The sequence below is a fragment of the Phacochoerus africanus genome, chromosome 2, assembly GCF_016906955.1.
Source record: "Phacochoerus africanus isolate WHEZ1 chromosome 2, ROS_Pafr_v1, whole genome shotgun sequence".
Taxonomy (NCBI): domain Eukaryota; kingdom Metazoa; phylum Chordata; class Mammalia; order Artiodactyla; family Suidae; genus Phacochoerus; species Phacochoerus africanus.
The window spans coordinates 269,500,744-269,528,398 of NC_062545.1; the positions used below are offsets into that span (position 1 = coordinate 269,500,744).

At 46.1% G+C, this 27,655-nt stretch overlaps 2 protein-coding genes across 5 annotated transcripts in view; one reads left to right on the plus strand and one right to left on the minus strand.

Annotated features, from left to right (window-relative positions):
* The window catches only part of PPP6C (protein phosphatase 6 catalytic subunit), a 30,854-nt gene extending 18,585 nt beyond the window's left edge, over positions 1-12,269 (minus strand). Inside the window, exon 1 of the mRNA XM_047768390.1 lies at positions 12,085-12,269. Coding sequence (XP_047624346.1) covers positions 12,085-12,159 — 75 coding nt within the window. The 5' untranslated portion in view covers positions 12,160-12,269. The remainder of the gene's footprint in view (positions 1-12,084) is intronic.
* A 123-nt stretch (positions 12,270-12,392) lies between these two features.
* Positions 12,393-27,655, plus strand: part of RABEPK (Rab9 effector protein with kelch motifs) — a 30,353-nt gene continuing 15,090 nt past the window's right edge. For 2 of the 4 annotated variants that reach the window (XM_047768386.1, XM_047768389.1), the window contains exons 1-3: positions 19,618-19,664; positions 21,668-21,726; positions 25,313-25,470. In XM_047768386.1, coding sequence (XP_047624342.1) covers positions 21,674-21,726; positions 25,313-25,470 — 211 coding nt within the window. In that variant the 5' untranslated portion in view covers positions 19,618-19,664; positions 21,668-21,673. Of the gene's footprint in view, positions 12,538-16,530; positions 16,623-19,088; positions 19,373-19,617; positions 19,665-21,667; positions 21,727-25,312; positions 25,471-27,655 lie in introns of those variants that run through there. The other 2 variants (XM_047768387.1, XM_047768388.1) reach the window with 2 other exon arrangements.

Consider the following 27,655-nt stretch of genomic DNA (forward strand, 5'->3'; position numbering starts at 1 on the left):
CACTTAGTTGAACATCTTTTCATGTGTTTTTTGGTCATGTGTATGTCTTCTTTGGAGAATTGTCTGTTTAGCTCTTCTGCCCATTTTTTGATGGCATTGTTTGCTGTTTTGGTATTGAGCTACAGGAGGTTTTTATAAATTTTGGAGATTAATCCCTTGTCAGTTGCTTCATTTGCAAATACTCTCTCCCATTCTGCGGGTTGTCTTTTTGTTTTGCTTAGGGTTTCCTTTGCTGTGCAAAATCTTTTCCATTTAATTAGGTCCCATTTGTTTATTTGTGTTTTTATTGTCATTACTCTAGGAGGTGGATCTGAGAAGATATTGCTATGATTTCTGTCAGAGAGTGTTTGGCCTGTTTTCCTCTAAGAGTTTTATAGTATCTGGTCTTTTTTTTTTTTTTTTTTTAAGGGCCGCACCCACAGCACATGGAGGTTCCCAGGCAAGGGGTTGAATCAGAGCTATAGCTGTCAGCCTATACCACAGCCACAGCAACGCCAGATCCAAGCCCCATCTGCAATCTACACCACAGCTCACGGCAACACTGGATCCTTAACCCACTGAGCAAGGCCAGGGATCAAACCTGAAACCTCATGGTTCATAGTCGGATTCGTTAACCACTGAGCCACGAGAGGAACTCCACAATTTTTTTTTTTTCCTGCTTTTTAGAGCTGTACTCGCCACATGTAGAGGTTCATAGCAACAATGGATCCCTGACCCACGGAACGAGGCTGGGGATCAAACCCACATCCTCATGGATACTAGCTGGATTCATTTCTGCTGCACCACAATGGGAACTCCTAAAACTATACAATTTTTAAAATAAAACAACATACTGATGTATTAAAGTAACTAGATCTGGACATTACCCACCTTTCTTAGGTATAATTCCTTACTCAATCGGCAATTTTTTGGAGTTTCCATTGTGGCTCAGCAGGTTCAGAACCTGACTAGTATCCATGAGGATGTGGGTTCAATCCCTGGCTTTGCTCAGTGGGTTAAAGATGCGATGTTGCCACAGAATGTGGCTCGGATCCCACGTTGCTGTGGCTGTGGTGTAGACCAGCAACTATGGCTCCAATCTGACCCCTAGCCTGGAAATTTCCATATGCCATTAATGCAGCCCTAAAAAAATTAAAAAGACCAAAAAAAAATCTGCAATTTTTTTCAGGTACACTCACCAAACCACCTCAAAGAGAATTCCACCAAGGTAACTGCAGAAATGCTTTGCTATAATTTGTACAAGAGTGAGCAGAGTTTTCTGTTTGCTGCTGGGAGGTCTGAATGTTCTCAAGCACTTGTCCCATCTATGTGCTTTCAAATTTCACATCTTTTAAGAACAGGCCTAACTTCCATCAGCGAAGGTCAGAGCCCAAACCTAACATATCCTCTAACACAGGACTATAATATTGATCTCTCCACTTGCCCATTCTCAGTAACTTGTAAATTTGGAGGCTCCACTATGTATACTCCTTTAAAGATCAATTATTAAGATGCTGGAGTTCCCTGGCAGTGCAGTGGGTTAAGGATCTGGTGTTGTCACTGCTGTGGCTTGGGTCACTGCTGTGGTTTGAGTTTAATCCTTGGCCTGGGAGCTTCTGCATGCTATGCAGCCAAAAAAAAATTTTTAATAAAAATTAATAAACCAATTATTTTATTTTATTTTATTTTATTTATTTATTTATTTGTCTTTTCTAGGGCTGCTTTCCGCGGCATATGGAGGTTCCCAGGCTAGGGGGCAAATTGGAGCTGTAGTCACTGGCCTAAACCAGAGCCACAGCAACGCGGCATCGGAGCCGAGTCTGCGACCTACACCACAGCTCATGGTAGCGCCGGATCCTTAACCCACTGAGCGAGGCCAGGGATCGAACCCGCAACCTCATGGTTCCTAGTCGGTTTCGTTAACCACTGCACCACGATGGGAACCCCTAAACTAATTTTTTTAATTACCCAAACAAACTAGTCTACTATAAATTCTACTGTGAATTAAGCCAGACTGTCCTCTAGAGAGGCCTGTCATCACCCTGCATTATACTGTCCTCCTTTTCCAATTGCTTTTTCCCAAACTGCATTTTTTTTAGCTGCACCCAAGGAATGCAAAGTTTCCCAGCCAGGGATCGAACCTGCACATTGTGTGTGACCCAAGCCACACCAATGACAATGCTGGACCCTTGGCCTGTTAGGCCACCAAAGAACTCCCCCAAATTGCACTTTAATGTATGCTGTCAACCTGTAGTAAAGGACACTATAGGAAACAGTTCTCTACAGAGCTTGTCATTGTGTAGACTATAAACAAGGTACACAGGATGCTGTCATTAAATAGTTGCCTTCAAGGAGAACCAGAGAAGGAATGTCTCTTCTTCTTCCATCAAGGGTAGACGTGAATTCCCTGAGGAGCTTGTTTTTATCATCTTACGGACTCTGTAAATTTCTTAACTGATCAGTTTCCATCTTTCTGTAGGATCCTAGAAAGCTTAAGGCCTAATCTCAAAGAAGTAACCTGATCATCATAGCTTTCCTTTTTTTTAACTTAATTTTTTTTTGCTTTTTAGGGCCCCACCCACAGCATATGGAAGTTCCCAGCCTAGGGGTCGAATCGGAGCTGCAGCTGCCGACCTATACCACAACCAACAGGGGATCTGAGCCTCATCTGCAACCTACACCACAGCTCATGACAACACCAGATCCTTAACCCACTGAGTGAGGCCATGGATCAAACCCGAGTCTTCATGGATACTAGTTGGGTTTGTTACCACTGAGCCACGAGGGGAACTCCCATAGCTTTTAATTTATATACTATTCTTACTTTTACTACAGTCTCCATTTTGGCTTCTTATCTTACTTTTTTCCTTTGTCTCATTCTTCTTATTCTGAATATAATTTAACTTTCTATATTGAATGCTTCTTTTAATCCACTCTATAACCTTTTAGAACGAAGTGAGTTACCATTTAACATTCTGAAACTAATCATAGCACAGATTCATGAGGGACTCCATAGCTCCCATTTTGAATGTACCAGAATTTGCACCCACAAGTAACTGGCTCTCCTGGCCCATGATGCCTCCTGAACTACAAGTCATCTCTGGTGACTGGCCCATACCCCCAATACTGATCTGAAGGTAAAAGTAGACCATTAGCTAAAGAATATCACTGTGAAACCCTCCCAATCTCAAAAGCCAACTGAGTGTCTAGAAAACCATGTAAACTACTCAGCAGGAGCTTCAACCCGAGGCAGGGCAAGCTAACTTGAATAAAATAACAGCTGCCTCCTATAACTGCCACCTCTGCAGCCTCAACTGAGGATTTAGAACACTAAGCCTCTAAGCCAAAACCACTGCCTCTCTAAGCCAAAGCCACAGCCTCTCATCTCTCCAGTTCAGCAGTAGCTTCCAGTTCATATCAAGCACACTTAAAAATAAGAAGTCTATGAAATCGCAGTGTAAACTCTACATATGTCAGCCCACTACACACACAATGACCTCACAGAGCCCTGCCTTGCCATGGGGGAGACACCACCAAAGCCCTTCACAGCTTTGTTTTGCTGCTTGGTTTGTAGGAAGCATGGTTTCTCTTACTGCTCCAAAGCAATCACTCAGGCAAGATTCTCAATCTTATACCAAATTTAGGGCAAACTACATCCATTTCTCCCCACAGTGCCAAATTAGTTCCTAAACCTTGAAAAAGTAGGAGTTCATAGCCTGTGTCTTAGAAGACCCTGTTTCCCTTACCTACCTTTCTCTCAAGATACTTGTTTACACATCCTTTCTAGTCTCTGCTCCTGTCCTCCTGTTCCCTCCTCGCTCCTCAAATACACTGGGTTTTAAATTTCTGTAATTCTGTTTAGCTGATCTTGCTATCTAAAACATACTACTTCTGGAGTTCCCATCGTGGCTCAGTGGTTAACGAATCCGACTAGGAACCATGAGGTTGCGGGTTCAATCCCGGGCCTTGCTCAGTGGGTTAAGGATCCAGCGTTGCCATGAGCTATGGTGTAGGTTGCAAACATGGCTTGGATCCCGCGTTGCTGTGGCTCTGGCATAGACCGGTGGCTACAGCTCTAATTAGACCCCTAGCCTGGGAACTTCCATATGCCACGGGAGTGGCCCTAGAAAAAGGCAAAAAGACCAAAAAAATAAATAAATAAATAAAACATACTATTTCCTTCATTTATACACTGGTATTTATAAATCTTTATGCTAAGATATAAAAATCTGCACAACACTGTAAATCAACTATACCTTAATAAAAAGCAACAACAGAAAAATAAAAATCTGTTTATGATTATATTTTATACACCCTTTGTAAAGAGTTTCTACTATAATACAAGTCACTGGGAATGAAGAGTAGGAATTCAAGATGACAATGATATTCACACTCTTATAAAGCAGAAGGAAATATGTGTATCTTCCTATAATATAAACCAGAATTTCTCAACCATGGCACTAATGACAATTCTTTGTTCAGGGGGTTGCTGTCCTGTGCATTACAGAGGTTTAGAAACACCTGACCTCTACAGCCACTAGATAGCCACAGCACCCCAGCTGAGAAAATCTAAAAATGTATCCAGACATTGCCAAATACTCCTCTTGGAGGGCAAAAACCCCCACTGAGAACCACTGGTCTAGACTTTTGTCCTGGGTTTAATACTATTGGAACAGTGTCTAGAGCACATCTAGCAATCAACAAACATTTCTTACCTAACCAATCTGTTTATCCAAGAGTCTTCAAAACATCTCTACCTCAATTCTTCACTTGGCAGCATCTCAAATTCAGTATGGCCCAAACCAAACACCCCTGTATTCCTTAATCTAGTTATTTACTAAGTAATCCATGCCAGAAACACCCAAGAGATTACACTGAACTCTTCTCTCTCTCTCTCATAACCTAGAAATAATCTGTCAAGAGATTCTACTATACCTTCTTCATTTCCTTTTAAACATCACAACCACTTGTCACTGGCTTACTTCAAAGGCTCTCATATCACCTGGTCTGTTGCTTCTATGACACTTCTGCGCCATTCCAATCCAAGGTCCACAATTCTGCCAGAGTATTTCTAAATTCTGTGACTGTCCCCCTTAAAAACCTCTTAAGGACAAACTCCATTCAGATTATCATCTTTATGATTTTCTCATACTCCTACTAGATACAACACTATATCCATCTAATAGTTTCCTTTGAATCTACTTTATTGTTTAGTTAACCACATTTTAAAAATATAACAAACTCACAGTATAATGTTTTTCCCTAAACTATAAAAACATTTCAAAATGTCTATCCATGAACTATCTAAAAGATAAAAACCCAAATTTATCAGCCTAATCTTCCATGATTTGGCTTCTATCTTGACTCTGACACTACCTCCAGCCATACCAAACTACTTCAAGTTCCTTGACAAGCCATGTTCTTCCAGATTAAGCTATACCATTCCACACGCTGTTTCTTCTGCACCATGTTCTTTCCTTCCTGTTTTGTCTACCTGAAAAATCCCTGCTCGTCCTCCCATTGTTCCTCCTTTATGAAACCATCTGTGACTCCAGAGTTAGATGTTGCTTCTTCTATGTTCTTCTCCAATGTGCAGGACGGCTCTCTGACCACACCATGCAATGATCATTCGTTTACCTCTCTATCTCCTTCACTATACTGAGAGCCCCCAAAGACAGAGAGAAGTATTAAATTCTGTCTCTAGCAATAACTTGACACAAGGAGACATTTAAAGAAATGTTTGTTGCAAAACAGTATAGTTCGATTCAACAAACCTTAACTGAGTGTCAATCACATACAATGTGGTGTTCTAAGACTATGGAGAAAACAAAAATAAATAAGGTATGATCTTGGCCCTCAAGAAGCTTGCAGTCTAATGGTAGAGACAGGCATATTTACTATTATACAAGACATAAGAATACAAGCGGTAGTAAAATGGAATAAAAAGTGCTGGGCTGGAAGTTCCCGTCGTGGCACAGCAGAAACAAATCCAACTAGTATCACAGCCTCGCTCAGTGGGTTAAGGATCTGGTGTTGCCATGAGCTGTGGTGTAGGTCACAGACCCAGCTCAGATCCCAGGTTGCTGTAGCTGTGGTGTAGGCTGGCAGCTGTAGCTCAGATTCGACTCCCATCCTGGGAACTTCCATATGCCGGAAGTGCAGCCCTGAAAAGCAAAAAAAAAAAAAAAAATAGTGCTGGGCAAAGGTTAAAGGTCAGTATAGAAAAAGAAAGAATGGGAACTTTTTTTTTTTTTGCTTTTTAGGGCCACACCCACAGCATACTGAGGTTGCAAGGCTAGTGGTCAAATCAGAACTACAGCTGCCAGCCTAGGCCACAGCCACAGCCAAGCCAGATGCAAACTCCATCTGCAACCTACACCACAGCTCACGGCAACACCAGATCCTTAACCCACTGAGCGAGGCCAGGGATCGAACCCACAACCTCATGGTTCCTAGTCAGATTCATTTCCGCTGTGCCACAACTCCCCATGAAAGAATGGGAACTTTTAAGAGCAAATAAATTTGGGTATGTAATCTGCTGAGTCACTGTGGCAAAATCACTTAAACCTTATCAAGTTCTGGCTCTGATATCTGTTCTGCCTATCACAATGATAGCATGAACATGAAAGTGCACTAAAAACTGTAAGTACTGGAGTTCCCGAGGTGGCTCAGTGGTTAACAAATCCAACTAAGAACCAAGAGGTTGCGGGTTGATCCCTGGCCTCACTCAGTGGGTTAAGGACCTGACATTGCTGTGAGCTGTGTGGTGGGTCACAGACGCGGCTTGGATCCCAAGTTGTTGTGGCTGTGGCGTAGGCTGGCAGCTACAGCTCCAATTAGACCCTTAGCCTGGGAACCTCCATGTGCCGTGGGTGCAGCCCTAGAAAAGACAAAACAAAAACAAAAAAAACCTGTAAGTATCTATGCAAATTCTAACAATTACTAATCATTCTGACTATGGAATCCAAGGGCCCTACATGGAGAAAGGGACATCTGAGCTAGAGCTAAAAAAGGGGCACGGAGGATATTATATAGAGAAAGTATAAGTGGCAGTTATAGATGGGAACCCAGACTGCCTAGGTTTGAATCCCAGCTCCTCCACTTACTTACTACCTGTATGACTTCAGAGAGTTACTTAATCTCTTGCACTATTGGTCTGTAAAATGGGGCAAATGTTAGTACCCAACTCACAGAGTATTAAATGATTTAATATCTATGCTATAAAGTATTAAATAAGTAGGTGAGGAGCTCCCATTGTGGCTCGGCAGTTAGCAAACCAGACCAGCATCCATGAGGACAAAGGTTCGATCTCTGGCCTCACTCAGTGGCTTAAGGATCTGGCGTTGCTGTGAGCTGTGATGTAGGTCGCAGAAGCGGCTTGGATCTGGAGTTGCTGTGGCTGTGGTCGCTACAGCTCCGACTGGACCCCTAGCCTGGGAATCTCCATATGCCACAGGTGTGGCCCTAAAAAAAAGACAAAAAGACCAAAAATAATAATAAGTAGGTGAAAGAACAGAGCAAGAAGAAGCAAAGAAGCAGGGCACAAAGAAGTACAAGGTACACTGTCAGAAGAGAGAACTCTGGAGTTTCCATTGTGGTGCAGCAGAAACAAGTCCAATAATATGCATGAAGATGTAGGTTCGATCCCTGGCCTCGCTCAGTGGGTCAGGGATCTGGCATTGTCTTGAGCTGTGGTGTAGGTCACAGATACGGCTCAGATCCTACACTGCTGTAGCTGTGGTGTAGGCCAGCAGCTGCAGCTCCAATTCGACCCCTAGCCTGGGAACTTCCATATGCTACAGGAGCAGCCCTAAAAAGCAAAAAAGAAAAAAAAAGAAGAAGAAGAAGAAGAGTACTCCAATGTGCTCAAAATAGAAGGTTAAAAGAAAGGTGACGGAGTTCCCGTTGTGGCGCAGTGGTTAACGAATCCGACTAGGAACCATGAGGTTGCGGGTTCGATCCCTGCCCTTGCTCAGTGGGTTAACGATCCGGCGTTGCCATGAGCTGTGGTATAGGTTGCAGACGCGGCTCGGATCCCGCGTTGCTGTGGCTCTGGCGTAGGCCAGTGGCTACAGCTCCGATTCGACCCCTGGCCTGGGAACCTCCATATGCCGAGGGTGCGGCCCAAGAAATAGCAACAACAACGACAAAAAAAAAAAAAAGAAAGGTGACAAGAGGAAAACATTTTTAAAAGTATATTTACCAACCTACAAAGCCTATTAACTATATCAGAAAAAACTCTGCACAAAAAAAGGTTTCCAACTTAATTCACTGATTAGCTGGACATCATCACGCGGATCATAAACTCTATGAAGCTCAGTTCTGCCTCAGTGAAACAAGAAGGATACAGAATTAAATAAACTCTGATTCTTTCTCAGCTCTGAAATTCTAGGAAAGGGCCTTGGGGAGTTGTTAGAAGCATATGCTGTCCTAGAGGAAACCTACAGCCACGTGTAACTATAGATCATCTGAATTGTGGCTGATTCAAATTGGAACGTGTTGTAAATGTAAAATATCACGACATTTCACAGACAATACAAAAAAAAGGCAAAATATTACATTAGTAATATTATATTAATTACATGTTAAATGGAGTTAAATAAAATATTACCAAAATCAATTTCACTTGTTCCTTTATAAAATGTAAAATTGGAGGCTCACATTTCTTTTGGGGGGGGCACTCCGAGGCATATAGCGTTCCCGGGCCAGAGATCAGATCAGAGCTGCAGCTAAGACCAAAGCCACAGCAACGCCTGATCCTTAACCCACTATCCTGGACCAGGATCGAACCGGCATCCCAGTGCTTCCAAGATGCCACCAAACCCACTGCGAAACAGTGGGAACTCCTGAAGGCTCACATTACTAAGTATTTTCTTTCTATTAGACAGCACTGCTACAGACTATTTTCAGAGGACCCAAGAGATTGTGATTCTGTGGCCAAAAAGACAAAACGCAAGCAGTATCAGAAAGGGTCTTGAAAACACTGAAAATGCTATTCTAGCCATACGTAAAGCCACGCTGTGTCCCTAACTGCTGTACTGTCTTCGATTTTCCTTGAAATACCTTAAGAAAGATAATATACAGAACTAAATAACTCAGGTAAACAGAACGATCAAAAAGACAGGCAATAAGGTGAGTGACAAGACTAGAAGACTTTAAGTCTGGAATGATCACGTCTACCATATATAAGAATCTATAAGATCAGATAGAGGCTGAATAAGGAGGTGAGATAGTAGTTCATCAAATCTCAGAAAACAGCAAGGGAGGATTCTTTGAAGCTTTACGAAGGCACTTCAAACAGGTATGACTTTGCAGAGCAGGTGGCCTTATATGAAAAACTCAGAGATTGCTCAAACTAAACATAAAAGTGAGTCTCCAAAAGATTACATTAACTATTATCCATAAAGGTGGTTATTTTTCCCTGTACTACATGAGATAGACACTAATATTCTCCAAACTCCTACCACAGAAACCGTCTTCAGTTCTTCAGTAAAAAAAACTGAACACCAACTCAGTGTGCAACTTCTTTACTTACACGGCACCTTTGAGAACTGTCAGAGAGATCAGACAATCTCCAAGTCATAGAATCTCTCCTCTGCCAAAATTCTAAAGTCTAAGTATTCAATAAACCTGCATTTTATCATTCATTCTTCCAACTGGCCACAAATGGAATCTATACCTTCTGTGATACACTGTGAGATATTTACCGTGGATGAGAATCACATGAAGTCTTTTTTTTTTTTTTTTTTTTGCTATTTCTTTGGGCCACTCCCACGGCATATGGAGGTTCCCACGTTAGGGGTCGAATCGGAGCTGTAGCCACCGGCCTATGCCAGAGCCACAGCAACTCGGGATCCGAGCCGCGTCTGCAACCTACACCACAGCTCACGGCAACGCCAGATCGTTAACCCACTGAGCAAGGGCAGGGACCGAACCCGCAACCTCATGGTTCCTAGTCGGATTCGTTAACCACTGCGCCACGACGGGAACTCCCACATGAAGTCTTTTTTAAGAAAGATTATGCTTTGGTCCACTCACTTGCACATATCATCCTTATTCCTTCAAAACAGTTAAGTAGATTTGTTCAAGGACTAGCAATCTAACCACTTCCAATTTAAACATAGAGATTTCATGATTAGATCTAGAACATCCTACGCATTTTTTTTTTTTTTAGGGCCGCACCCGCAGCATATGGAGGTCCCTAGGCTAAGGGTCGAACAGGAGCTGCAGCCACTGGCCTATGCCACAGCCACAGCAACGTGAGGTCCAAGCCACATCTGCAACCTACACCACAGCTCATGACAACACCAGATCCTTAACCCACCGAGCGAGGCGAGGGATCGAACTTTCGTCCTCATGGATGCTAATAAGATTCGTTTGCACAGAGCCACAACAGGAACTCCCCACATTTATTTCATTTAGTACCTCCAACTAAATTTAAAACACAGGTAAATTTCTGTCTTTTTCTACCAGAACAGATCTTTTTCCATGATGATCATTAAGTGGCCCCAATTATTTATTTCGTTCCTTTGATGGAATATTTTACTTTGGCTTTAACGCCTCAGAAAAAGTGCTCCTGGAATACTTTCTTGGCAGGCTTAATTTTAGTTTGTACTTCATGCCAAGAGGTATAAAATTAAATTTCTTTAAATACACAAGAGATGCAGTACAAGAAAATTAATCTGATAAAAACATTTCCAAGACAAAGAAGAGAAGCCTCCACTTACATAGAAAAAAATCAGAACTCTTTTTTTTCTAGTAGTTGGCCGGCGGGGTGGGAGGGGGGGGACTTTACTAGGAAGCAGATACACACTAACTGCAGTCCAACTGTGTTGCAAAGAGAAATGATATGGTTTAAAAACTATATTTTCTTAGGTTGGGAAGGAAACCTAATGTTTATCAAACTAAGAAGTCGAAAGAAAATCCAAGGGAGTTCCCGCTATGGCTCAGTGATAACGAAGCCGACCAGTATCTATGAGGAAAAGAAAAAACCAGTAATATCTTCCTTAAGGGGAAAAAAAATTAATGGATAGTAATAAATTACGTTAAACCCAGAGCTTCAAGAATAAAAAGAACTCAAAAGTATCAACAGTTTGTGCACGCTCCACACATCAAATCAAGGTTAGCTTAACACATAAAACATGAGCTAGTACTAATGGCTCAAACACTGCTAGACGCTTGAGCACTGGTTTTAACAAACGCATTGCAACACCTGTCTAAAAAGCAGTATCCCAAAGACTTATCTTTCTTTATTCTTCCACTCATTTCTTTACCCAAACACACATTTGCTGTTACCCGGCCTCGGCAGTACAAGGAACGACTCATCTCCTTTGAAAAACCAAGAAAACGAAAAGAGCTAAGAAGGGACTTGGGGGAAACACCTTAAAGGACAGAGAGTATTTATATTTATCGAGAGCCCACTACTTTATGCACATAAATTAGCTCAACAGTGTACTCGAAAACAGGGTCATATTGTAATTAGCGAAAGAAGACCAACACTCCTACAAAGCAACCAGGAGAAGTAAGCGGTCCGGAAGAGGGACGACTTGACGTCCTCTCGCATCACCATCAAACCGCTCGGACCCCCATCAGCCCTTTCCCACCCCCATTTCTCAGGGAAAGAAACACACTGGGGCCGCGTGCCGGCGGCCGGAGGCATCTCCTGTCAGACGCCGGCACCCCGCGTTCCTGTCCCGCTCCTGGAGGAATGAACCCAGGCCACTCCCCGCGGGGGCCCGGCTCGGACTCCGGGAGACCGGGGGTCGAGGTGAAGGAAAGGGGGTCTTGCAAGCAAAGCTGTTAGGACTCGGTGCCCTGGGGCAGCCCCAAGGCCAGGAGCGGCAACTCTGGGGCAGAGGCCGTGACACATCCCTCGGGAACCCCGCGGAGGGAACCGGGACAGCATTCGGCAGACTCGGGTTCCCCTCCTCTCCCCGCGTGACGCCCAGTCGGACGGGGTCCCTCTGCACCGCTTTAGGCCTTCCACCGTGACGGGACAGGATCCCGCCGGGGGTCCCGCGGAGAGAGGAAGGGCGGGCCGGCGGGCGCCCCACTGCCGGAAGGGACAAGCCCCGAAAGCAGCGTTCCCGCCTCGGCCGGGCTCACCTTCAGGTCGTTCTCGGGCAGGTACTTGCATAGACGCGCTATCTCCACATACTTGTCCAAGTCCAGGGGCGCCATTTTAGAAATAACAAGCCCCGACAGCGGCGGCGGTATCGGCGGCTTTACTAGCTGCGGCAGCGGCAGAGGCCGAAGCCGGAACCCTCCTACGTCACATCCGGCCTGTGAGAGGCGTCTGCGCAGCGGCGTAAAGTTTGACCCGATTTTCCCCGCTGCCTTGGCACGCCCCACGCCCTCGCCGGCTAAAACCAGGTTGCGGACCCTTAGAGGCCCCCAGTTTGCATAGAGCAAGACCGGCTGAGACCCGTAGTGGTCTGCCGCGGGGGTTGCTGGGATTTGTAGTTTTCCAAAGTACCAAACAGTCTTCTTTTTCTTTTCTTCCTCTGGACTTTCACCTCTGCGGAACCCAGCGAGGCTTTTCCGGTACAAAACAGCGAAGTAGGTGACTCTACCTAGCCATTCCCTAGTTTCTCACGCCGACCTTTTTAAGCATTCTCTCACCAGAATGTCTTCAGTTAAAAATTGGATAACCCTGGCTATCGTAGCAACCTATTCGCACCTTTCCAAGGCCCTGTGAAAACCTTGGCTGAACCCTTGACAGATATGTTAGGTTACCATCTTTCCAGGCTGGAAAGAAAAGGACCAAATACTAAGCACTTCTTATGCTAAAAGTTATACAAATGCTTTTTTTCTGTGTAATCCTCATAACAAATGATAGGAAAGGAAGGCTCAGAGAGGTTATGTAACTCTTAATCTGATCTCAATAGGGAATAGTTGGGAAGCCAAGATTGGAATAGGTCTGGTTGGTTTAAGTCTACTTCAGTGCCACGAGAGCTGAGAGGTTTTTTGTTGTTGTTGTACCCTCAGCACCAAAAACAGAACCTGGCACTTAGTATACTTTCAACATTTCTTCACTCAACAGCTTTTTTTCTTTTTCTTTTTTTTTTTAGGGCCTCACCTGTGGCATATGGAAGCTGCCAGGCTAAGGGTCAAATCAGAGCTGCAGCTGCCGGCCTACCTCTCAGCCCCTTGGGATCCCAGCCTCATTTGCGACCTACACCAGGGCTCAGGGCAATGCCAGATCCTTAACCCACTGAGCGAGGCCAGGGATCAATTCTGCATCCTCATGGATACTAGTTGGGGTCCTTACCCTAGGCTGAGCCACACAGGAGCTCCCACTCAACAGCTATTAATTGAACACTTAACTAAATGCCAAGTACAGTTATGCTTGGGGTATTCAGCAGGCAAAACAAAGATCCCTATCCTCAAACTGTAGCTATATTCTAGTAAAGGAGACAGTAAATAATAACTATAGTAAATAACCGTAGAGTATATTAGAAAGTGGTAGGTGCTGGGGAAAAAAAGAAACAGCCGAGTAAGGGAGTTCTAGCGATGCATATTTAAGAATCAATAAAGAGGTGGATGAGGAGTTCCCGTCATGGCTCAATGGTTAACGAATCCAACTAGGAACATGATGTTGCAGGTTCGATCCCTGGCCTTGCTCAGTGGGTTAACGATCCGGCATTGCCGTGAGCTGTGATGTAGATTGCAGATGAGGCTCGGATCCTGCGTTGCTGTGGCTGTGGTGTAGGCCAGCAGCTATAGCTCCAATTAGACTCCTAGCCTGGGAACCTCCATATGCCGTGGGAGCCAGCCCTGGAAAAAGGCAAAAAGACAAAAAAAAAAAAAGAGAGAGAGAGAGAGAGAGAGGTGGATGAGTTAGCCGTGCAGTTACTTGAGGGAAATTATAGATGAGCTGTTGAAGAGGCCCTAAGATTAAAGCGTGTCTAGAATCTTTAGGAAATGGCAAAGTGTAATTGGATCAAGGGGAGAGAAGTAGGAGAGAAGATGAAAGAAAAGAACGTCAATTCTTACTTTTGATATAACGAGAATTATTGCAGGGTTTTGAGCAGAGAAGTAATGTGATCTAACTCGTTTTAGATCCAACTGCTGTATAAAACTGTAGGAGGTGGGGTTCCCACTGGGATCTGGCCTCATCTCTGCAGCACCAGGACGGCAGGTTCAATCCCCAGCCAGGCACAGTGAGTTAAGGGATCCAGCATTGCTGCAGCTGTGGCAGTATAGGGTTCAACTGTGGCTTCGATCTGATCCCTAGCCTGGGAACTCCATATGTCTCAGGGCCACCAAAAAAAGAAAAATAAATAAATAAAAAGACTGTAGGAGGCAATAATTGCAGCTGAAAAGTGTTAGGAGACATTTATGTAATCCACTAGTAGCAGGTCTCAGTAAATATTTGTTCAAGTAACCCTGGACTGGATCCTTTTGATCTAAAGTGTATTTTGCCGACATTTGGCTAAACTTTATTGAGATCTCTAGGTGAAATTCTGTATTATTCTTCCAGCTATTATGCACATATGAAACTGTTTCAGGGAGTTCCTGTCGTGGCACAGTGGTTAACAAATCCGACTAGGAACCATGAGGTTGCGGGTTCGGTCCCTGCCCTTGCTCAGTGGGTTAAGGATCCAGCATTGCCGTGAGCTGTGGTGTAGGTCACAGACGTGGCTCGGCGTAGGCTGGCAGCTACAGCTCCGATTGGACCCCTAGCCTGGGAACCTCCATATGCTGCCAGAGCGGCCCAGGAAATGCCAAAAACAAATGAACAAAAAAAAAAAGAAATTGTTTCAAGTAAGATTAATTTTTAAAAGTTTGTTGCAGAGGAGTTCCTGTTGTGGCTCGGTGGTTAACGAACCGGACTAGGATCCATGAGGACATGGGTTGGATCCCTGGCCTTACTCAGTGGGTTAAGGATCCAGTGTTGCCGTGAGCTGTGGTGTAGGTTGCAGACACGGCTCTGATCTGACGTTGCCGTGGCTGTGGCTGTGGCTGTGGCATGGGCTGGCAGCTACAGCTCCAATTTGACCCCTCGCCTGGGAACCTCCATATGCTGCGGGTGTGGCCCTAAAAAGACAAAAGACAAAAAAAGTTCGCTGCAGAATGGTGCCCAAAAGCATATATTTCTTTATTCAGTCAACAAATATTATATGGTACCTATAATGTTAATGAGATAGATATGATCCCTGACTTGTGGGGCTTACAATCTGATAGCAAACATATAATTATTTGCAAATAATTAATTGCAAAGTACGATTAATAGTAAAAGGGATAAAGGGGCATTGTGAGTAAGAAAAGCGGAGTAGAAGAGGCCTACTTTAGTTTGGCAATGTAGTGGAGGTTGGTGTGTAGACTCTGTCAGCATTTGGCTAGAGTTCACGTCGAGGCTCTATTACTCCCTGTGTGATTTTGGCAAAGTTATTTACCCTTTCTGTGCTTCAGTTTTCTCAGTTCCATATGGAGAAAATAACAGTGCCTGCCTCATATGGAGATGATAAGAATATTTACTTTCTAGGCTTGTACTGAGGGTTTTTTGTTTATTTGTTTGGAAGGTTTTATTCTTTATTTTTTGGCCACAGCATTCAGAAGTTTCCACACCAGGGATCAAATCCAGGCTACAGCAGTGTCAATGCCAGATCCTTTAACCACTAGGCCACCAGGGAAATCCTCATACAGTTAATATATGGAAAGTGTTCAAAATAATGTCATGTACAGTGGCTACAATGTGAGTGTTAGCACTGAATACTGGGTGAGCAGAAAAGACCTTTCTGAAGAGGTAACATTTAAGACTTTAAGGGGGAAAGAGAGGGATAATATACTCAGGGTTTTTTTGTTTTGTTTTTTTGTTTTGTTTTGTTTTTTTGAGGAAAAAAGCCCCAAATGAGGAAAAGAGTTATTCTTGTTTGATTTTTTTTTTTTACGGTTCTTTTGAAAAGCTGACAATTCACTTTTCATGTTTGAACTTCAGCAACTGGGATTTCATCCTACTCAAGATTCCTACTCAGGGGAGTTCTCGTTGTGGCTCAGCGGGTAAAGAATCCAACTAATATCCATGAGGATGTGGTTCCATCCCTGGCCTCCATCACTGGGTTGGGGATCCAGCATTTCTGCAAGCTTTGGTGTAGGTCACGGATGCGGCTCAGATCTGGTGTTGCCGTGGCTGTGGCGTAGGCCTGCGGCTGCAGCTCCTCAACCCCTAGCCTGGGAACATCCATATGCTGTGTGCAGCCCTAAACAGACCCCGCCCCCCCAAAAAAAGATACCAACTCAGAATTGGAAAGGAAGACAAATAGGGAGATGGATATGAATGTTCTTTACACAAGATCAAGTGCTTGAAAGGAAGGTGTCACCAGCATCTTCACTTCCCTTGCTGATAAGTTAGTAAACTGGTAGGTAGTGAAAGCAGATGGTACCTGCTTCCAGTGAAAACAGGGGGCAGCCCTCATATTTCCAGACTGTCTGACCTTAAGAAGCTCCCTGCTGTAGACCCACCTCATTCATTGAACCTCCCTCTTGATATTGCCAGTGTTGGGTGTGTTCTTAGAAGGGTTGATAGACACATTGGGTGGTTTGTTACAGGGACAGAGGACAGAGCTTGCTGACTGGAACATGTTCTTAGTCTTCCTTGCACAAAACGAGATTCTGGGCTCCCCGTTCTGCCGTTTATGCAGGTTAGTCATTTTAACTTCTCTGGGCCGTGATTTCCAGTTTAAAAAATAGATCTCAGAGTTCCCATCATGGTGCAGCGGAAACGAATCCAACTAGGAACCATGGGGTTGCAGGTTTGGTCCCTGGCCTCACTCAGTGGGTTGAGGATCTGGCATTGCCTCGAGCTGTGGTGTAGGTTGCAGATGCGGCTCGGATCCCGTGTTGCTGTGGCTCTGGTGTAGGCTTGTGGCTACAGCTCCAATTCGACCCCTAGCCTGGGAACTTCCATATGCCACAGGTGCAGCCCTAAAAAGCAAAAAAATTAAAAAAATTTAAAAATTAAAAAATACTAAAAATAAATCCCAGAAGTTCTTTCCCACACTTTCTGAAATGTGCTTTCTAGTGTAAGAGTATGTCCCACAGTGAAAACTTGCTGCTCTGTTGCCTGCAAACCTGCTCCAATGTTTCTTGTTTATGGGCACCTCCAGCGTGGCTCTACGAAACGGATCTAGCCTAAAGACAGAGGGGACGTCAAAGCATTCTGCAGGGTTTTTGTTTGGTTTTCATTTTTGGCCGCCCCGAAGCACATGGAGCGCCTCAGCCAGGGATCAGATCCAAGCCGTTGTCTCAAACTAAGCCGAAGCTGCTGCAACGCCAGAGCCTTAACCCCCTGTGCCCGGCTGGGGATGGAACTCTTGTCCCAGCGCTCCCAAGATGATGCCAATCCTGTTGCACCAGAGCAGGAGCTCTACATTATGCAGTTTTGAGTAAAAATCTCCATCTAGGTGCACAGGGACATATTGCAGAGCCAACCTGGCCTTAGTTTTCCTTCCTGAAGGAAAGCAAGAAACTTCTCTTTGGCAGACAGCCAATGGAGATTTTTTTCTTTTAATAGAACTCTCAAAGACTCCAGGTGTTTTGAATAGGATGTTTGTGCAGTGAGGAGAGCTGCAGACTGTGAATTCCATTTTATCAATAAATTTTTGTTATGGTTTCAGGTAGCTAAAAGATTTACCAAGTTGGCCTTTCGCCTGTTCTATCACATCCTCCCAACTGCTCCCTCTTTGTTGTTGTTGCTTTTTAGGGCCACACCCAAGGCATATGGGGGTTCCCAGGCCAGGGGTGGAATATGGGAGCTGTAGCTGCTGGCCTATACCACAGCCGTAGCAACTCCAGATCCGAGCCGCATCTGTGACCTACACCACAGCTCCCAGCAACGCCAGATCCTTAACCCACTGAGGCCAAGGATCAAACCTGTGTCGTCATAGATGCTAAGTCAGACTTGATTCCCCTGAGCCACGACAGGAACTCCTCAACTGCTCCCTCTCTGAGGTAGGTAAATACTATTCCCATTCTAGAGATGAGGAACCTGGAGCACTGAGAGGGTAACGAACTTACCAAATGTCAAGGTGAGATGGTGAGGGTTAGAGCCCGAGTGTGAACCCAAGTATGTCTGTCTGCTTCCCACTCTGCTGCCACATGCTCAGTACATCAGGAGCTCCCATGGTTTCTTTCCTTAGCCGCTTTCTCCATTTCCCAGGATACATCTGGCTTCAGCCCTTCTAAGGGATTTCGAGGTTCGGTGAAACATAGACAGTGGTGAGCCACCTCTTCATTTTCAGGAAAGCCACAGGGAGCGAATGATTATAAGGAGAGCAGCAGCAATGCAGATGAACCCATCTAACTCAGAACTGGTGTCTAGAGTTTCTTTACATTTTACAGAGGACAGCTCTGTGCCAGCCACTGGGCACTAAGCACTTTATAGCCATGAACTCATGTATTCCCCACCATAACCTCGTGACAGAAATCTTATTAGCTCCATTTTACTGACAGGCTGACACTGGGGTCCAGGGAAAAGTAACTTCCCCAAGAATACCCTCTTTGGGAGTTCCCCTCATGGCTCAGTGGTAACAAATCTTAGTATCCATGAGAACGCAGATTCGAACCCTGGCTCCGATCAGTGGTTAAGGATCCAGCGTTGCCGTGACCTGTGGTGTAGGTCGTGGGCATGACCTGGATCCCAGTTGCTGTGGCTGTGGCCAGCAGCTGCAGCTCAGATTTGACCCTTAGCCTGGGAACTTCCATAAGCAGCAAGTGTGGCCCTAAAAATCCAAAAAAAAAAGAGAGAATTTTTTTTTTTGCTTTTTAGGGCCACACAGCAGACATATGGAGGTTCCCAGGCTAGGGGTCAAATTGGAGCTACAGCCGCCAGCCTGCGCCACAGTCCCAGCAAGGCAGGATCTGAGCCATGTCTGCCACCTACACCACACAGCACTCAGCAATGCTGGATTCTTAACCCACCGAGTGAGGCCAGGGATGGAACTCAAACAAAACTCATGGTTGCTAGTTGGATTCGTTTCCCTTAAGCCACGACAGGAACTCTGAGAATACTCTCTTTGATGAACTTTTTATTCCTTGGCCTTTTTACAAATGTACCTAGTTATTTTTCTGTTTAATTCCCCTCTCCTTCTCTTTCTCTCTCTCCTTAGATTGTAAACTCCAGGAGGCCAAGGGCCACCTTTGCCTGGTTCAACATACTGCCTGCCATGGTTACAAACGCTAATTATAGAATGAGAGAGCTGTTTACGGCGCCAAAGCTTGAACTGGCCGAAAGATTAAGCAGGGAGAAAGCACCCTCAACTCTCCCTTTCCTTTCAGAAACCATTGCGCACAAGCACAGGAACTGAAAATATCCCAGCTCCTTTAAGACAGCCCAGCTGCCTAAAGGGATTTGGGTCACCTAAATGGATGCCCAACCGCTAGCGTTTTGCTTGTAAGTCGTTTCCAAGCAGTTCTGGCTTATTTTCTCCGCCGGGGAGGTAGGGCCCCAGGGATGACCCGGCCAGTTCTGCCTGGGAGAATACGCGGCCAGGTTGACACCCCGGCCGGCAAGGATCCCTCGCGCCGCCTTCCTGCGGCTTATCTTGGGGACCCAGCCCTGGGGGCGGGGAGGAGGGGAGCGGTTGGCAGCTGCTCTCTTCCGGGGTCCGGGGGAGGGGCAAAGGTCTTAGATCCGCCCCCATTGGGGCGGAGCCACGGCCCAGGACCTGCCTAAGCCGCGGCAGGTAAGGCGCTCCGGATCTGGGGGTTGGGGGGCGTCTCTGTGACCTAGGTTTGAAGCGATCCAGGGTGGGGACGGGGGGAGGCGCGTCTCATCCTTTAGGGGAGTGGAGCTGGGCCGGGTGGAAAGCGCTGGGAGACCTTCTTCGGTTCTGGCCCAGCCCACAGTGACGGAAAGGAACCAACCAGCCTGTTCTCTCTTGACCCTGTCTCTTCCTATCCCGTATCGCTGCCACGCGGGGATGGGCATGGGGGATGGGACTGGCAGGGACGGCCTCTAAGAAGTTTATCCCACTGAGCTTGGGCTTTGGGGACAGCAGTCAGTAACTTAGGCTTCAGGTTTAGGCTGAAGGTTGATTTATCCGTTCATCTCTCAGGAACCTAATGCATTTTCTTTCTTCATTCACTCATCCCTCGCTCTATGCCGGGCCCATTGGTAGGGTCTCTGCATGAATCTGAGAGGCCCAGCTCTCTTGGATTTAGTCTAGTGGAACTTAGTCTGGAATCTAGTCTAGAGATTTTAAATAGATGATTAGATTCAGAATGATCCCTGCAATACCTATAGCTTAATAGATACTTTCAGATGGAGAAAAAAGTAACTTGAAGATGTATTTAAGTGGAAAGCAACAAATCTAGGAAGGTTTTACTTTACTGAGAAGGAGACTTTTGAATTGGGCTTTGAAGGTTGAGTAGAAGTTTCCTAGTTGACAAAAGGGAAGGGACATTTCAGGTAAGGGAAGCAGCACAGGATGCAAGTTATAAAAGGGCCTGCCATTTTAGAGAAACACATACGATAAGAACAACTCAATATAGTAAGAAATTGTAGAGATGAGTTCCTGAAAAGAAGATTAAGATCAGAAGGCTCTAAATGCTATGCTAAGGAGTTCCCATTGTGGCGCAGCGGAAATGAATCTGACTAGTATCCATGAGGGTGCGGGTTCGATCCCTGGCCTTGCTCAGTGTTTCGGGAATCTGGTGTTGCCATGAGTTGTGGTGTAGACTGGCAGCTGCAGCTCTGATTCGACCACTAGCCTGGGAACTTCCACATGCCATGGGTGCAGAGCTAAAAAGACCAAAAAAAAGAAAAAAAAGTCATGCTGAGGCCAGGATATTTCCTAGGGTTTTATCTTTTGATATGCATAAGTACCTGATGATCTCTGAAAAAAAAAATTTATTTTGGCCACACCAGTGGCATGTGGAAATTCCCAGACCAAGGATTGAACTGTTGCCACAGCAATGACTAAAGCCACAACAGGATAATGCCAGATCCTTAACCCGTTAGGCCACCAGGGAACTCCTGAAAATTATTTTGATATACACCCCTTCCCCATGAAAACCACAGACACAGAAAACTTTAGGCAAAAAACATTTCTATGATTGGATTAAGAAAGTTGTGTTAGGAGTTCCCTTGTGATGCAGTGGGTTGAGGATCTGGGGGTCACTGCAATACCCCCAAGTCCCCTCTGTGGCTCCGGTTTGATCCCTGGTGCAGGAGCTTCCACAGGCCATGGGCACGGCCAAAAAAAAATAAAGTTTTATTACTGTTGCCTCCCAAATATAAGTTTATATCAAAAGATTGGTAACATGTATTCCAATTATTCAGGCTCTAGAAATTGGAACATCAACAGGAAAAAAAATTTTTTTTTTGTCTTTTGTCTTTTTTGTTGTTGTTGTTGCTATTTTTTGGGCCGCTCCCGCGGCATATGGAGGTTCCCAGGCTAGGGGTCCAATCGGAGCTGTAGCCACCTGCCTACGCCAGAGCCACAGCAACGCGGGATCCGAGCCGCGTCTGCAACCTACACCACAGCTCACGGCAACGCCGGATCGTTAACCCACTGAGCAAGGGCAGGGATCGAACCCGCAACCTCATGGTTCCTAGTCGGATTCGTTAACCATTGCGCCACGACGGGAACTCCCAGGAAAAAATTTTAAAGAAGGATTTGCTTTGTGTTTTGGGTGGGAGATAGTCATAAATGTCTAAAAAAGTGCCTTTCTTTCTTATGCATAGGACACCATGAAGCAGCTGCCAGTCTTGGAGCCTGGAGACAAGCCCAGGAAGGCAACATGGTCTGTAAGGAAGGATTCAGACAGAGAAGCACATGAGTTTTGGTTTCATTTATAAGTAGTTTACCAACATGTTGGATCGTCTATGAAAAAGGGTAGAGATGAAACTGTCTGTGATTTCTGGCAATTAGACTCAGCCTGTCTGAGAAGGTCTTCAGAGGAAAGGTAGTGGAGCAACAGTTATCACAAAGCAGATGTTGATTTTATTAAAATCCATTTACCAGGAAGAGTAAGGCACTGACCATCTGGCATCCTCAGCCCCAACACCACGTCTTCCCCCACGCTGTGACTCACTTTTAAGATTTTCAGGGAATTGAGGGAGTTCCCATTGTGGTACAGCGGAAACAAATCTGACTAGGAACCATGAGGTCGCGGATTCGATCCCTGGCCTCGCTCAGTGGGTTAAGGAGCCGGCATTGCCGTGAGCTGTGGTGTGGGTCGCAGACGCAGCTCGGATCCTGTGTTGCTGTGGCTGTGGCATAGGCTGGCAGCTGTAGCTCTGAATCAACCCCTAGTCTGGGAACCTCCATATGCTGCGGGTGAGGCCCTAAAAAGCAAAAAAAAAAAGAAAAAGAAAAAGATTTTCAGGGAATTGGATTTGGATTAAACTGGCTTGACTGTTTTTTGACTGCGTGTTTAGCCAATCCTTCATTCAGCAGCTAACCCTGGCCTGGCAGGGGCAGCTGCTGTGTAGGTGCTGAAGGTATAAAGGTGAAGAGTTGGGGGGGGGGCTTCAGACTAAGGTGGTGATGGTGATGAAGAGTGATCAGTGCTGAAGCAGGGCTCACAGAAGGCCCTAGCGAGGAGGCAGTGCTTAATCCACTGCCCCACCAGGAAACTCCTAAGGACTCTGGGCTTTATCCTAATACCAATGGAGAGGCACAAAAGGGTTTCCAACCAGAGAATGCCCAGATCAGATTGATGTTGGGGAGAGAGCAAGAGTGGACGCAGAGAAGCCAGGGCAGAGGCTCTCCTCCAGTTCCCAGGCTAGAGGTGGAATTGGAGCTGTACCTGCCGGCCTACGCCACAGCCACAGCAACACCATATCCAAGCTGCAACTCTGACTTACACTGCAGCTTGCAGTGCTGTGTCCTTAACCCACTGAGCAAGGCCAGGGACCAAACCTGCATCCTCATGGACACTATATCAGGTTCTTAACCTGCTGAGCCACTATGGGAGCTCCTAGTTCACCTTTCTAAACCTTGGATCCTTAGTTGGAAAACTCAGATGATGATGATAATAGTACTGTCCTCAAAGGGACTTTGTGTAGGTGGAACCAGGGTTGTAGCAAAGTCAGCAGCAGGCATGGTACATTGTCAGTAATTTTTCGGGTAGTAATGGAATATAGGAATCTGACCATCAGAAGAAAGATCCGGGAGTTCCCGTCTTGGCACAGTGGAAACGTATCCTACTAGGAACCATGAGGTTACGGGTTAGATCCCTGGCCTCGCTCAGTGGGTTAAGGATCCGGCGTTGCTGTGAGCTGTGGTGTAGGCCCACAGCTACAGCTCCAATTAGACCCGTAGCCTGGGAACCTCCAAATCCTGCGGGTGCGGCCCTCAAAAGACAAACAACAACAACAAAAAAAAAACAGGAAGAAGAAAGACCTGGAAAAGAAATAGAGCTTCATCAGATTGACTGATGAATATGTAAATGGGTGGTAATTTAAGCCACCAGTACATGTAAAATTGTTCAGGTAAGCAAATCTAGACTGAGGAGAAAATAATCCATGAGGGATGGAAGAAAGCTGGAGGGAAAGGAGCTGGAGAAGGAAACAGTGCAGCCGAACAGGTGGTAGAGAACCGCAAGGGAGGGGTGTGGGGAAGCCAGGTTAGGAGAGAGGTATGAGACAAGGGAGGAGCCACAAGCACCAGATGCCGGAGGTCAAATAAGACTGGGCCTTAAAAAAAAAAAAAAAAAAGAGGAAAGACTGGGCCTGATAAACAGCTATGGAATTTTCTTTTCCAACCAGGAGACTTGAAGTATGCTCTCCTAATCAGCATTCATAGTATCTTCAGAGAGCAGAATAAATGGCTCTGGTTTTTAATTTTTCAAAGTCCTACCTTTGGACTTCATGAGTAATCTGGAAAAACTGTTAAAAATCAATAAGTTATATACTTTTCGGGGTTCCTGTTATGGCTCAGTGGTGACAAACAGGATTAGGATCCATGAAGATCCCGGTTTGATCCCTGACCTTGCTCAGTGGGTTAAGGATCCATTGTTGCCGTCTGCTGCTGCATAGGCTGTGGGTGTAGCTCGGATCTGGCCTGGCATTGCTCTGGCTGTGTTATAGGCCGGCATCTACAGCTCCAATCAAACCCCTAGCCTGGGAACTTCCATATGCCACTGTGCAGCCCTAAAAAGACAAAACTGATTGATCAAAAGTCACACATTGAGGAGTTCCCATCTTGGCCCAGTGGAAAAGAATCCAATTAGGAACGATGAGGTTGCAGGTTCAATCCTTGACCTTGCTCAGTGGGTTAAGGATCCAGCATTGCCATGAGCTATGGTGTAGGTCGCAGACTCGGCTCGGATCTGGCGTTGCTGTGGCTTTGGTGTAGGGCAGCAGCAACAGCTCTGATTCGACCCCTAGCCTGGGAACTTCCATATGCCGTGGGTACAGCCCTAAAAAGACAAAAGACAAGACAAAAGACAAAAAAAAAGTCACACATTGAGAAAGGACCTGAAATGGGACTTGAACCAGGTCTGTCTGAATTTGAGAACTGATCTGGAGTTCCCGTCATGGCTCAGTGGTTAACAAATCCGACTAGGAACCATGAGGTTGCGGGTTTGATTCCTGGCCTTGCTCAGTGGGTCAAGGATCTGGCGTTGCCATGAGCTGTGGTGTAGGTTGCAGATGCGGCTCGGATCCTGTGTTGCTGTGGCTCTGGCGTAGGCCGGTGGCTACGGCTCCAATTAGACCCCTAGCCTGTGAGCCTCCATATGCCGCGGGAGCAGCCCAAGAAATGGCAAAAAGACAAAAACAAACAAACAAAAATACTGCTCATAACTACCATACTGTGTCAGAACACACCATTGACCATTTCTGGGTATCAGTTTCCCTCTCTACCAAATGGGGACAAGCAGTGGCCCAGGGCATCCCCACTAGGCTAATGTGAGATGAAAGTAGTGACAAAATTGAAAAGTCAAAGGTTATGTGCAAAGGGAGGGTACTGTTATTAATCAGAGAAATGATGCTTTGCTGCATATGGTTTAAATCGTGTCTGGATTTCCCGTTGTGGCTCAGTGGGCTATGCACCTGACTAGTATCCATGAGAATGTGGATTTGATCCCTGGCCTTGCTCAGTGGGTTAAGGATCTGGCATTGCCGTGACCTGTGGTGTGGGATGAAGATGCGGCTTGGATCTGGTGTTGCTGTGGCTGTGGCCAGCTGCTGTAGCTCTGATTTGACCCCTAGCCTGGGAACTTCCATATGCCGCAGATGCAGTCCTAAAAAAAAAGAAAAGAAAAAGTTTCTGTGTACATATAAGACTCTTCACTCTGGTTAACTGTTCCATGAGGAATGGAAGAACACGCTGCTGCATTTATTCTCTGCTCAGGCCTCCTGAACACGTCTTCCCTCTGGCAGGTACACCTTGACCCCGACTGGAGACAGCCCCTGTGCTCGGGTTGGCCACAGCTGCTCATATTTACCCCCTGTTGGTGACTCCAAGAGAGGGAAGGTCTTCATTATTGGGGGAGCAAATCCAAACAGGAGCTTCTCAGATGTGCACACGATGGATCTGGGTAAGACCAGCAGCTGCTGAACACGTGCCCAATGGCCAGACAACAGGGCTTTGTGCTCCTGGCCATGACCATTCATCCCTTTCCTAAGAATCCCAGTTCAGACCAGACAGCAGGGTTTTCCTCTAAGAAAATGAATATCAAGGATGGGGTTCCCGTCGTGGCTCAGTGGTTAATGAAGCCGCCTAGGAACCATGAGGTTTCAGGTTCGATCCCTGGCCTTGCTCAGTGGGTTAAGGATCCAGCGTTGGCGTGAGCTGTGGTATCCGTCGCAGATGCGGCTCAGATCTGGCGTTGCTGTGGCTCTGGCGTAGGCTGGCAGCTACAACTCCGATTCAACCCCTGGCCTAGGAACCTCCATATGCCGAGGGAGCGGCCCAAGAAATGGCAAAAGAAAATGAATATCATGGAGAGGTCCCACAGGTCTCAGCAGTCTCCAAGAACACATTCACCAAACCAAGACCTCCTTGTTTGGGGGGAAAGTCCATATGGAGCCCTGGATAGCCAGCCATGCATTCATCATTCTCTGGGAGACATTGGTGCTTCCGCCTCTTTCATTCACACATCCAATTAATCACCAAATGCTAAATATCTCTTATTTTCGAGGTATTTCTGTCTGTCCATTTCTTCTGCTACTGTGATAGTCTAAGCTTCATTATCTTTCAGCTCGACAATTACAACAGCCTCCTCACTGGTCTGCTGGCTTCCTGGTTTACCCCTGTACAGTGCGTTTTCCATAACTTAGCCCAGGAGTATCGTCTGAAATATCAATCTGACTGTGTCACTCCCCAAGTTCAAGCTTTCCCCAGCTTCCTTTCTTGCCTGTCGCAAACCCACATTTGCTACACTGCATGTCCTTCAGTTCCTTGAACTCTTAGGTCTCTGAACCTTTGCATGTATCGTTCCCTTTGCTTGGAAGGCTCTGCCCTTTCCTTATCATCTGGCTACTGTTCATCTGTCACATCCTAGGGTAAATGTCACTTGCATCAGTGAACCTTGCTCTGATACATTGGGACTGTTTTAGGCACTCCCACTGTGAAGGAGAAACTCTTGTTTTCCTTCTTTGCTTCTTTTTTTTTTTTTCTTTTTTGTCTTTTTAGGGCCACACTTGCAGCATATGGAGGTTCCCAGGTGGGGGTCAAATGGGAGCTACAGCTGCCAGCCTATACCACAGCCACAGCAATGAGGGATCTGAGCCACTACACCAATGCCAGATCCTTAACCTGCTGAGCGAGGCCAGGGATCGAACCCGCAACCTCATGGTTCCTAGTTGGATTCGTTTCCGCTGCGCCACACTGGGAACTCCTCCTTCTCTACTTCTGTGCCTCCTCTCAGTGCTGGTCTTCGGTACTTCCCTTCTGACTGACACATGGGTGGGGATTTTTCCCCACAACAAATGACTCCGCCACACCAGCTCATGTTCTACAATTCGGTTCTGACAAGACCTATCAGGAGTCAGCATCAGGTGCCACAGGTTAAGAGCTCAGGCGAGACAATCGCTGCTCCCCCTCAGATGCCCATCGCAAGTCCGCTTATGCTTCTTGCCCACCAGCTATGGGGGGGGGGTGTTACCATGACACCCTCCTCAAGGTCCATTAACCTGCTTGAGTGGCTCACCAGAGCTCAGGAGAACAGCCAAATAGAAGAGATGCACAGGGCAAGGGAAAGAGGCACCTCTGTGCCCCGTCCAGGTGCTCCCCCGCTCCCTTTTTTTAAGGCCCAACCTGCAGCCTATGGACGTTCCCCGGGGCACGGGTCAAATTGGAGCTACAGCTGCCAGCCTACACCACAGCCACAGCAATGCAGGATCTGAGCCTCATCTATGACCTGCACCACATTTCATGGGAACGCCAGATCCCCAACCCACTAATCGAACCCAGGGATCAAACCCGCATCCTCATGGATACTAGTCGGATTCATTTCCACTGTGCCACAACAGGAACTCCCTAGTTCTTAATCTGCCAAGTCACAGGGGAACTCCAGGCGTCCCATCCTTGTAGCACTTCCTGAAAGCTCTCTGAACCCCTCCTTTGCTATGGAGGCTCCTTTGCATGGGCACAACTGAATCAGTTATGGCCACTGGTGATGGTCACCCTCCCGCTCTCTGCCCTCCCCCAGAGTTGGGATTGTCTGGCGCAGAAAGTTCCAACTCCATAATCCCAGGGCTGGTTCCCCTGCAACCAGCCCA